We start from the raw sequence: 11,742 nt of genomic DNA on the forward strand, positions 1-11,742 counted from the left end.
GCGGGTGAGCGGCAGAGCGAGCGGCCGAGCGGCGGCTCTCGCCGGGCACCGGGAGCCCTCGGGCGGCTCTAACCGGAGCCCTCGGGCGGCGGCTCTCGCCGGGCACCGGGAGCCCTCGGGCGGCGGCTCTCGCCGGGCACCGGGAGCCCTCGGGCGGCGGCTCTCGCCGGGCACCGGGAGCCCTCGGGCGGCGGCTCTCGCCGGGCACCGGGAGCCCTCGGGCGGCGGCTCTCGCCGGGCACCGGGAGCCCTCGGGCGGCTCTAACCGGAGCCCTCGGGCGGCGGCTCTCGCCGGGCACCGGGAGCCCTCGGGCGGCGGCTCTCGCCGGGCACCGGGAGCCCTCGGGCGGCGGCTCTCGCCGGGCACCGGGAGCCCTCGGGCGGCAGCTTTCTCCGGGCACCGGGAGCTCTCGGGTGGCTCTAACCGGAGCCCTCGGGCGGCAGCTCTCACTGGGCACTGGGAGCCCTCGGGCGGCTCTCGCTGGAGCTCTCAGGTGGCGGCTCTCGCCGGGCACCGGAGCCCCCGAGAAGGTCTCACCGGGAGGGCTCTGGCGGCGGCATTCGCCGGGCACCGGGAGCCCTCGGGCAGCGGCTATTGCCGGGCACCGGAGCCCCCGGGCAGCTCTAATCGGAGCCCTCGGGAAGGTCACACCGGGAGCCCTCGGGCGGCGGCTCTCGCCGGGCACCGGAGCCCTCGGGCAGCTCTAATCGGAGCCCTCGGGCGGCGGCTCTCGCCGGGCACCGGAGCCCTCGGGCAGCTCTAATCGGAGCCCTCGGGCGGCAGGTCTTGCCGGGCACCGGAGCCCCTGGGAAGGTCTCACCGGGAGCCCCCGGCAGCTCCCGCCGGGCACCAGGAGGCGTCGGGGGCGTGAGGAGGGACCCGGCGTCGAGCGGGGCGAGTTGGCGACGCCGCGAGGTCGCCGGGCAGTCGTTGCCGGCTGAGCCCCGCTCGCCATGCAGAGACCCAGCGGCCAGGGCACCGCCTTCTCCATCGATTCGCTGATCGGGCCGCCGCCGCCGCGCTCCGGGCACCTCCTCTACACCGGGTACCCCATGTTCATGCCTTACCGGCCGCTCGTGCTGCCGCAGGCGCTGTCGCCGGCGCCGCTGCAGTCGGGGCTGCCGCCGCTGGCGCCGCTCGCCTCCTTCGCCGGCCGCCTCACCAACACCTTCTGTGCCAGCCTGGGCCAGGCCGTCCCCTCCATGGTCGCCCTCACCACCGCCCTGCCCAGCTTCTCCGAGCCCCCCGACGGCTTCTACCCTCCGCAGGAGCTGCCCCCGCCGCGGGCCGCCCCCGATACCGGCTGCCGGCGGGGCGCCGAGGGGCTGGAGGCGGAGGAGCTGCCCCCGGGGCGCGACAAGGGACCGCAAGAGCCGCCGCTCCACTTCCCGGACCCCTTCCCAGGACTGACAGGTAAGAACGGCACCGGACAGACCCGCACGGAACCGGCACAGCGCCGCCGGCCCCTGCCCGGGCTCCCTCGCCGCCGCAGACGGTCCCGGGGCCCCGGGGAGCAGCGGACCCGGGTCAGCGGGGACCGGGGCGCGATGCTCTGGGGTTGCAGGGACCGGGGCGCCATGCTCTGGGGTACCGGGATGCGATGTTCCATTGGACCGGGCACCATGCTCCGGGTCGGCGGGGACCGGGATGCGATGCTCCGGGTCAGCGGGGACCGGGGCGCGATGCTCTGGGGTACCGGGATGCGATGTTCCATTGGACCGGACACCATGCTCCGGGTCGACGGGGACCGGGATGCGATGCTCTGGGGTACTGGGATGCGATATTCCAGGGACCGGGCACCACGCTCCGGGTCGGCGGGGACCGGGATGCGATGCTCCGTGGCGCGATGTTCGGGGGCGGTGGGAGCGGTCCCCGCTCTCTGCAGCCCCGTCCCGCCGGGACGAACCGGGAGCACCGGGCCGGTTGCACCCTTTCTGCGCTGGCCCCGCAGCGCCAGCAACTTTGTCGGGTGGGAGCGAAACTCCGCTCCCGGGCTACGGGGCGGGGACCGGAGCCGAGAAGGACCGGGGCAACGGAGTCTGGACACGCAGCCGGGGGGCACCGGGAGGCGGGGACCGGAGCCGGGCGGGACTGGGGTGGCGGGGACCGGAGCTGAAGCCGGAGGGCACTGTCTGCGGCGGGGGACGGGGCTGAGAGGGATCGGGGCGGAGGGGACCGGGGCAGCGAGGACCGGAGCCGGGCAGGACCAGGCAGCACCGGAGCCGCGGAGCCGTGACCGGGCAGCACCGGAGCCGGGCGGGACCTGGGTTGTGGGGACTGGAGCCCCTGGGGGGGACCTGGGTGGCAGGACCAGAGAGGCGGGGAGCGGAGCTGCAGCTGAGGGGGACTGGGGCGACGGGGTCCAGAGCAGAGCGGGACCGGGGCGACGGGGAGCGGGGCCGGAGCCGGGGGGTGACTGGAGCCCGGCAGGACCGGGGCGGCGAGGACGGGATTGATGGGGACCGGAGCCGGGAAGGACCGGGTCGGCGGGCACCGGATTGATGGGGACCGGAGCCGGGAAGGACCGGGTCGGCGGGCACCGGATTGATGGGGACCGGAGCCAGGAAGACCGGGGCGGCGGGGACCGGAGCAGGGCGTGACAGGAGTGATGGGGATCGGAGCCAAGCAGGACTAGAGCGGCGGGGACCGGAATGATGAGGACCGGAGCAGGAAAGGACCGGAGTGATGGGGACTGGAGTCGAGAAGGACCGGGGCGGCGGGGACCGGAGCCAGGCAAGACCAGAGCGGCGAAGACCGGAGCCAGGCAGGACCAGAGCAGCGGGGACCGGAGCCACAGCCGAACGGAACCGGAGCGGTGGGGACCGGAGCGGCTGCGACCGGGGCGGCGCGGAGCTCTCCGAGGTCCTGGCACCGGGATGCAGGACCGCGCGCATCCCTTCCGGTCCCCGCTCCGGTCCCGGTCGGGGCAACTGCGCCGCGGGGGAGCCCCGCACGGTGCCGTGAGTGGCGGGGCTGGGGTCTCCCTCTTCCACTGCAGCTGCCGGTGCTCCGAGCTCCCGTTCACGGGTGGCCGCTCTGCTCCTCTCCCCTTCGCTCCTCTCCCCTTCGCTCCTCTCCCCTTCGCTCCTCTCCCCTTCGCTCCTCTCCCCTCCACCTCCCTCTGCTGCTCTGCTCCCCTTCACCCGGCTTCCTTTCACCTCGCTCCACTGCTCTGCTTCCCTTCACCCCTCTCCCCTTTACCTCCCTCCGCTACTCCACTTCCCTTCGCTCTGCTCCCCTTTGCCTCCCTCTGCTGCTCTGCTCCCCTTTGCTCCCCTTTGCCTCCCTCTGCTCCCCTTCACCCCACTGTGCCCACAGCCTCGGCACCAGCTTTGCCCAACGGTGTGGGCAGGCAGTGACTCCACTACCGGGACTCCACTCGCTGTTGACCGAGGGTGGTTGCGGTGTCATCGCCTTTGTGAGCCACAGCAGCTCCCTCCAGCGTACAGGCACTGGCCTCGGTGACTTGTTGCTCCATATTTATCACCCAGATCTTGCCTTCTTCCACCTCAGCTCCTGCAGCAAAGGGCTTGAGGTGCCCCTTCTGTGGCCAGAGTGGGACAGACCAGCTGTGGCTTCCCGTGGCGTGGCCCTTGCTGCCTCCCTGCTTACCTCTGAGATCCACCTTTGTTTCACACGCTTCCCAGCATGGTTGCGTGCTGAAAAGTCTCTGCTGCTTCTTGATCTTCAGCCTCTCCTGCTTAAGCCCAGGTCTTTTCCTTGCTCTGCCTTGTTCTTCCCTCAGGAGACCCTGTCCCTCGCTCGGGTTCTCCCTGAGCCTCACCCCTCAGCAGGGCAACCAGGGCCTTTTGCCTCCCCACTGGCTCACGGGGGCTTTGGTGCTCCCAGGCCTCTGGGCTGAGTCAGAAGACCGGTGTGTTCTCCCTTTTGTTGGAGAAGTCTCCTCGGGGGGCCCTGCCCTGCCCCAAACCAGCTCCCTGCGTGACCACATCTTCCCACTCTGCAGGGAAACAAACTGTACTCGGGCTTGCTTTCCATCCCGGCTCCTCCGCAGTGAAGCCAAATGTGTCGCCTTCTCCCAAGGGACTCGGATGAGCTGTCCCAGACAGCGGCCGCTCCCCATAGCAAGAGTTCCCATCTCTAAGATGTTCCCTGTTGCGGCCGGCTCGTACGATGGAACGAGATAGGCTTTGCTACTGCGGTTCGTTCGCTGCTGTCGATTCGCTGTCTCTTAGCACCGCAGTTGCTCTGGAGCTGTGAAGGATGCTTGTCCTTCCGCACCAGCAGGTGCCCATGCGGACCTGACTCTCGGGGCTGCTCTGCCCAGGTCCAAGGGGATTTGCCAGGCCAAACCTGCCCCACTTCTCCTTGACCCAACATTTCTCCTGACTGTACCGGCCAAAGCCCTTGGAGACGGACAACGGGGTTTGTTTCACCAGCCATCTTAGACAAAAGCCAGTGCGGCTGCTGCAGGCTTTTTCCACAATTAAGGAAGAGAACATGACTGGTGTCAAAAGGAGGCATCAAACACCTCTCTATAATACAGTTTGTGCCAGCTTCCTACCTGTGGCCCTGGCCAAAAACAATCGTCCAGGGAGGAGCAAGAGAGCACAACCTGTGCGATGCTGTCTGAAATGACACTTCCATCGCATCCATCCGCCTGCACCTTGGGGGCTTCCTGAGCCAGGTGGTGTTTCTGCATATTCAGTAACCTTTGACCGGTTCCTCTTCTGTGACCTTATCGAGGCTCCCCTGGAGTCCACCAGAAGGGAGAGAGACACTTGGCATCAGCCGCATCCTGGGGCAAGGTGTTCCACAGGGCTCTTGTCTGCAGAAGCCCCAGGTGAAGAAGAAACGCCTCCTTTTGTCTGTTTTGCTGACATCAATACCCTAAAGTGATGACATCTGTCCCCGGGCTCCGTTAGTGTCTCCATCGTGCAGGTGCCGATGGAGACAAGATCAGTCGCTTGCTGGAGGAGCCGAAGGAGCCGATGCTCTGTTCCAGGACCTCTCTCTCTGCATCTCATGTTTCAAACTCACTTCCAGCTGCTGTCACACTCCTTGGGAGGGGAGAGGTGCATAGGGAAGCTGATGGCAAGAAGCAGCAAAGCTCTGAGCCTGGTCTGTTGCTACAGCTGCAACAGAGAGAACGACCCCTGGGCTAAAGGTCCTCAACACCCCAGCTCTCTGCACCTCTCCCGAGTGCGTTCCTGAGCTGTGGAGGTCTCCACCGAGACCCAGGCAGTGGGCTGGGACCCTCCACTGGGTTTATGTGGTAACTGCACACCTGGTCAGGGGTGAGGAGAGGTTCTGTGTTTCCTGTGAAGGTGGGGAGGGCTTTTTGTCAGGGAGGGCAGGGATAGGATGAGGGGGGATGGGTTTGTGCTGGAAGAGGGGAGATTGAGATGAGATCTTGGGGAGAAATGTTCTCCTGTGAGGTTGGGGAGGCCCTGGCCCGGGCTGCCCAGAGAAGGGGTGGTTGCCCCACCCTTGGAGGCGTTGAAGGCCAGGTCAGATGGGGCTTTGAGCAACCTCATCCAGTGGGAGATGTCCCTGTCCATGGCAGGGATTGGAACTGGATGGGCTTTGAGGTCCCTTCCACCCCAAACTGTTCCAGGATTCTATAAGCATAACAAAGAGCTCTTCTGGCTGTCACAACACCCATCCTGATCTGAGTTTCCCTGATCCTGCTTGAATACATTTGATACCTGTGACCTCTCACCATGCCCACAACATCCATAACAAGACCAACAAACAGCTGGGACTTGGTGGAGAGCAAAGCAGCTGTCAAACCTATTTTTCACCTGCTGCCTCCCTGTTTGCTTTTCCAAAGTCCCAAAGCTTTCCTTCATGGCAGTTTCACCCCCTGTTCAGAAGCTGTTGAGAGCCTCAGCACATTCTCCCATCAAGTGGGTGAGTTCTCTGCCTCTTTTGTTTCCTTGATGGAGACAATCTTGGTGACCCATAGATCCGTTTCACTTGGGAAAACCTCTGATTTAAACTCTATCACCATCAGGTCCTGAGCTCCTTGCTGCAAACCCATCCCTTTTATAACACTCAAACGTGAGATGCACTGGTCTGCCAGAGACCAATGAGCTCTGGTTCAGATGAGCGTGTCCAGAGGCAACACCAGTTTTACAGGGTGCCGCGTTGCAGCTGGCAGCTCAGCCTTCTTCCAGTCTGGGCACTCAAGAGCAAACCTCCCGATAAGCGCTGCCTGGCAGTGCGGCTGCTGGGACACCGTCCTCCGTTGCTGGGACGGGCAGAGTCCCTGTGAGTGTGCTCAGTGCAGGCACCGACATCCTCAGAAGAGCTCTCTTATCTTGTCAGGCCCAGTGCTACAGCAGACAGAGGTGAAGCATGGAAACGAAAGCTCTCCTTCTCGGCAGAGTGCTTGCAGGAGGCTGCACTTTGGCAGCTGAGGTGCTCCTTGCGACCTGCTCCTCACCCTCAGCCCCACCAGCACAAATTCTCTGGGGCTTTACGGCCACCCACCAACCCTGACCCTCCAAAAGAAAGAGGTCACTGCCTCTTCTGCAGCAGAATAGAGATGGAGGAGTTTCTTTCCAGCAGGAGGAGCAGAGAGATGATTCCAGCTCTGCAAAGCCACCGGGACTCTCAGGACTGACAGGGGTGTGGGAGCTCCGCAGCAGCCAGGACTCCTGCGAGCATCTCCTGGGCTCAGGCAGTTTCCTGCAGTTACTGCTTGTGTTTTCACCACCCTGCACCTTCAGGCACCTCAGGGCTGCTCTGCCTTTCCCTCTGAGACGAGGCGAGCTGCCCATGGATCCAGCGGCACACGGTGCACGTGCCAGAACCCGGACACTGCTCGGAGAGCTGCTGCTTCTCCTTCTGCGTGTAGGATCACATTGAGAGTGGCAGCACTTCAGGACCCGCTCCTTCCAGCAGCGATTCCTGGCGGTGGGTCAGGCTTGGAGAGTTTTCTGGTCTCTTCCAGTCTCAACATAGCAGAAAAGCTTCTTCATCTGCTTGTGTGTAGCTCTGAGTCCTCTCCCTCCATCATCCCCGGCTGTGGCTGGGAGCTTCTTCTCGCTTGCTCTCCTGCAAGGCATTTGTTGGAGCCCTTCTACCCATGACGTGACTGGCTTTCAGGCCCCTTTCCTTCCTGCTGTCTCCCACCCTTGTCCTCCCTTTCTCCATGGCTGCTCAGTCGTTCAGGCAGCAGTGTGGGACACTAGAAGCTGGCAAGAAGATTCATACTCCTGTACTCTTATCAACACCCTTGCAGGCGGTGTAATAGAGGTGTGGGTGGAGGTCCAGGTGCTGCCTCCTGTCTGGGTGGCCTGCGATGTGGTCCTGCCATTGAGGGATGCTGGCAGACCCCATCCTGCCCCTCTGCACAGGCTGGCGGGGGGAGACAAGCCCTGAGCATCAGCACCTTGTTCCCTGCACCCTGAGGGGAGGGAGGGGGAGCTGGGAGCAGGAATTCCACTGCAGAGCCCTGTGGAGGTGTTTGCTGGGCTGATTCCAGGGTGTTCCTTCAGCTCCTCCTGGCTGGATTCCTCCTGGGCGAACATCACCCATGGGCTGATGCAGTGGGGTGGGACAGAGGGGCCAAGGGGGAAGTCACAGGACTTCTTTCTGGATGCCGAGGTCTGGAAGGGTTGTTCTCTACTGGAATGAGGCAGGGATGCTGATGTGGATGGGTTGTGGGATGGGGATGGTGACACGTGCGGCAGGGCTGAGCGAGCAACCGGTGCCGGGGGAGCTGTTTCTCCGGTGGATCTGGGTGCTCCGTGGGCGCGGGGGACGCTCGGCCAGGGTGGGAGGAGGCGGCGGGCGCTGACGCTCTGTGCCTCGCAGATGGGAAGGCGTACAGCTCGGACGAGGAGAAGGCGGAGGTGAAGTCGGCAGCGACGCCGTGTAGCGAGCGGGAAGAGGAGAGCTCGGCGGGTGACAGCGAGGAGGAGCCCTTCCTGGACAGGGCGGCTGCCGGTGCGCTGGGCACCAAAGGCAAGGGCAAGGGGGGTCCCACCGCTGAGCAGGCTCCACCGGGCTCTGCCGCCGGGAAGAGCCGGCGACGGCGGACGGCCTTCACCAGTGAGCAGCTGCTGGAGCTGGAGAAGGAATTCCACTGCAAGAAGTACCTGAGCCTGACGGAGCGCTCGCAGATCGCACACGCCCTGAAGCTGAGCGAGGTGCAAGTGAAGATCTGGTTCCAGAACCGCCGTGCCAAGTGGAAACGCATCAAGGCGGGCAACGTCAGCAACCGCTCGGGAGAGCCCGTCCGCAACCCCAAGATCGTGGTGCCCATCCCGGTGCACGTCAACCGCTTCGCCGTGCGCAGCCAGCACCAGCAGATCGAGCAGGGCGCCCGGCCCTGAGCGCCGTCGGGGCGCTGGACCCTGGGAGGGGTGGCCGGCAGCATCGGGGCGGCCCGGCCGCAGCACCTGCTCCTGCTCCTCTGTACATGTCCCTTATTTATTCCATGTAAACACTGTACATATGGCAGCGTGTCCGTCTGCCCGTGACACGGGGAGCGCGGGCGGCTGGGGCTGAGGCCGGGGCTGCGCTGCCCACCCCTGTATAGCTGTGATTTCAATAAATTATTTTCTATGGAGCGAGGCGAGGTTCTTCCACGGTGCTGAGCATCAGTCCATGATGCGGGAATGGGGCTGCGGCCCGCGGAGACCCCCAGCCCGGCAGGGGAAAGGGTCAGGGGAAGGGGCTGGAGCAAGAGGCAAGGGCTGGGGCTGAGAAAGGAGAAGGGGGAGGGCCTGGGGCTCGGGGTTGGGTTCAGTACAGGGGATGGGGTGGGGAATGGGACCGGGACTAAGGTCAGGATTGGGGTCAGGACTGGGGTCAGTGTCAGGTCCAGGTCCATCCTTGCCCCTGCAGCCCCTGCCCAGGGCCAGCAGCACTCCCTGGGGTGGTGGGATCCATGCTGTCCCCAGGCTTCCACCGTGCCCACATCTCCTGTCCTGCTCCGGGGCAGCCAGCATCCCCAGTGCCCCCTGAGATGTGCTCTGCACTGTGCCGGATTGCCACCCTCCTTGGAAGTAAAGCCCTGCCCATCCTGTTGTCCCCATCCCTGGCCTTTGGGTGGGAGAAGGAGATGCTCTTGCCCACAGCCCCTTGGCGTCTGCCCGAGCTGCTGCCCGCAGTCCCCAGGGCTGCCCCATGCCAGCTCCACTATCCCACCCGAGGCTCAGCCATACAATGATCTCCAGCTCTTAGGGGCTGTGTGCTGGAAAAGTGCTGCCTTGGAGCCTTTCTACTCCCCCAGCCCTGGGATGCTTGGGGAACCCTCCTCAGCTCTGGTGCCTCATCATCCCCGAGTCCTGGGGAAGTGCTGGCTGCCAGGGCTGCCATCCCATGGGCTGAGAGGAAGGTGAAAGTCTTGCCCATCCTTGGAAACCTTCCTGTCTCACCAGTAGCAGCTGTTGCTTCTCTTACAATCATTAAGGTTGGAAAAGACCCCCAAGCTCATTCGGTCCACCACCACCATGCCTGCTAAACCATGTCCCAAAGTGCCACATTTACACATTTTTTGAATCCCTCCAGGAATGGAGACTCCACCACCGCCCTGGGCAGCCTCTTCCATTGCCCGACCTCCCGTTCTAACCACAGCTGGGTCACCGCAGCAGGATGCTGCCAGCATCGACTGTGTCTCCTTGCCCCAGCCTGGTGCAGTTTCTGGGTCTCACTGTGATAACTCAGGAAAGAGGATTCAGATTTCCCGGGTTCTGTTTCAGACTTCCCAAGCAGGGGCTCTCACATCCAGGCTGGAATATCCTGCCCTTGGCAGCTACTGCACGAGACGCTGCTTCTGCAGCCAGCAGGTATCTCAGACGGCTGAGCCCAACCCCAGAATCTGAGGAAGGTCCAGATTTGCAGGGGATCAGCAAATGTTGATCAGTCCAGATTTGCAAGGGGATCAGCCCTGAGCTGTCAATGCAGAGGACAATGTGATTCCACTGCTAATTTGGTGTTCAGCCATGAAAACCTCTCTTGTTGGTTTGAGGAATATCAGCCCAGCCCACGGGTCAAGGGCACTCTCGCGTCTCTGGTGTAGCAGTAACATCCATTGCAACCCCACCAGAGGCTCCTGGACAGGGAGAAGGCTCTCTCGAAGGAGGTGGGACATGGGACACCAACTGCTCCAAGGTTTGGCATGGAGTTTGGTTCATGCAGGGTCCAGTTTGCTGTTGGAACCCTTCCCTGGGACACACAGATTATAAGAACGGACACCATCCCTGATGGCCAGAGCTGACTTCACCTTCCTGGGTGCCTACCCTGATCATAGAATCCCTAGGTTGGAAAAGACATTTGAGATCATCAAGTACGATCGTACCTGTCTACTACCTGATGCCACAGCAAGGGCTGGGCCACCTCCATGCTCCATGTGGGGCAGAGTGCTCCCTCCCCACGGCCCTTCCCTCTTCCTCAGGTTCATTCCCTTAATCCAGCGCCTGGATCCCATGCTAAGCTCCTTCCCGCGGACCCTGGCACCCTCGGGACACTGCCGGGTGTCTGCTGGCGTGGGGACACCACAGCTCAGAGCAGAGCAGCCGCTGGGACAAAGCGGTGCTGGGTGTCCCATGGGGGTGCTGCTCTCCACAGAGATGTTTGTTGCAGGACCCGAGGTGGTTCTGCGTCTCATGACCGGGGTTTCTGAGCTGGGGCAGCAGAGCAGGGCTGGCTCTCGCAGCTCCTGGCTCTCGCAGCTCCTGGCTCTCGCAGCTCCTGGCTCTGCCTCCTGGAACGGAGGAGGACCCTCAGGGAAGAACCTGGCCTGGGCTTGCTCACAGCATCCCACCCTTGCTCAGGCAGCAACATCTGCTGTGTTTCCTCTGGGCGGGGGATGTAAATGTCCTCTGGCAGCAGACCCCGGCTGCCCTGCCCTCCGGGGAGCTGGCAGGTCCCTCCTTGTTCAGCCTGGAGAGGAGAAGGCTCTGGAGAGACCTTGGGCAGCTTCCAGTACAGAAAGAAGCTCCAGGAAAGCTGAGGAGGGGCTCTTGGTCAGGAATTGCAGGGAGAGGAAGAAGAGAATGGTTTTGAGCTGAAAGAGGAGAGATTGAGATGAGATCTTGGGGAGAAATGTTCTCCATGAGGATGAGGAGGCCCTGGCCCAGATTGCCCAGAGAAGCGGTGGCTGCTCCATCCCTGGAGGCATTCAAGGCCAGGTTGGATGGGTCTTGGAGCCCCTGATCCAGTGGGAGGTGTCCCAGGGAGTTGTACCTGGATGGGTTTGAGGTCCCTTCCAAGCCAAGCCATTCCATGGTTCCAGGACCCAGCAGGCAGTGGCAGAGCTGCCTGTGCCCAGGAGCCACAGCTCAGGCATTCCTGCTCCGCTCTCCTTAGGTGTGAGCGGGGCTGAGGCAGGGAGAGGTGACTTATCCATGCTACGTGGTAAAAGGTGACATCAAGCTGGATGGGGCTTGGAGCAACCTGATTTAGTGGGAGGTGTCCCTGCCCATGGCAGGGGTTTGGATCTTTAAGGTCCCTTCCAGCCCAAATTATTCTGTGATTCCATAAAGGAGCCGTGACTGCTGCGTGTAGCCTTTCATAAAATCATGGGAGAAAGGGATCGGACGGGTTGGGTTGGGTTGGAAGGGATCTCAAAGCCCATCCGGTCCCACCTCCTGCCATGGGCAGGGACACCTCCCACTGGATCAGGGGCTCCAAGCCCCATCCAACCTGGCCTGGAACATCTCAGGGGATGGGGCAGCCACCACTGCTCTGGGCAACCTGGGCCAGGGCCTCCCCACCCTCACAGTGAAACATTTCTCCCTAAGATCTCATCTCAATCTCTCCTC

General features: G+C 63.2%; 1 protein-coding gene across 1 annotated transcript; it reads left to right on the top strand.

Annotated features, from left to right (window-relative positions):
- The first annotated feature begins 923 nt into the window (after positions 1-923).
- Positions 924-8,307, top strand: GBX1 (gastrulation brain homeobox 1). Its single transcript, XM_054058481.1, has 2 exons — positions 924-1,414; positions 7,787-8,307. The coding sequence occupies exons 1-2, from the start codon at positions 955-957 to the stop codon at positions 8,305-8,307; spliced, it is 981 nt and encodes a 326-aa protein (XP_053914456.1). The 5' UTR covers positions 924-954.
- The last annotated feature ends 3,435 nt before the right edge of the window (positions 8,308-11,742 follow it).

This window comes from Cuculus canorus, chromosome 2, assembly GCF_017976375.1.
Source record: "Cuculus canorus isolate bCucCan1 chromosome 2, bCucCan1.pri, whole genome shotgun sequence".
NCBI lineage: Eukaryota > Metazoa > Chordata > Aves > Cuculiformes > Cuculidae > Cuculus > Cuculus canorus.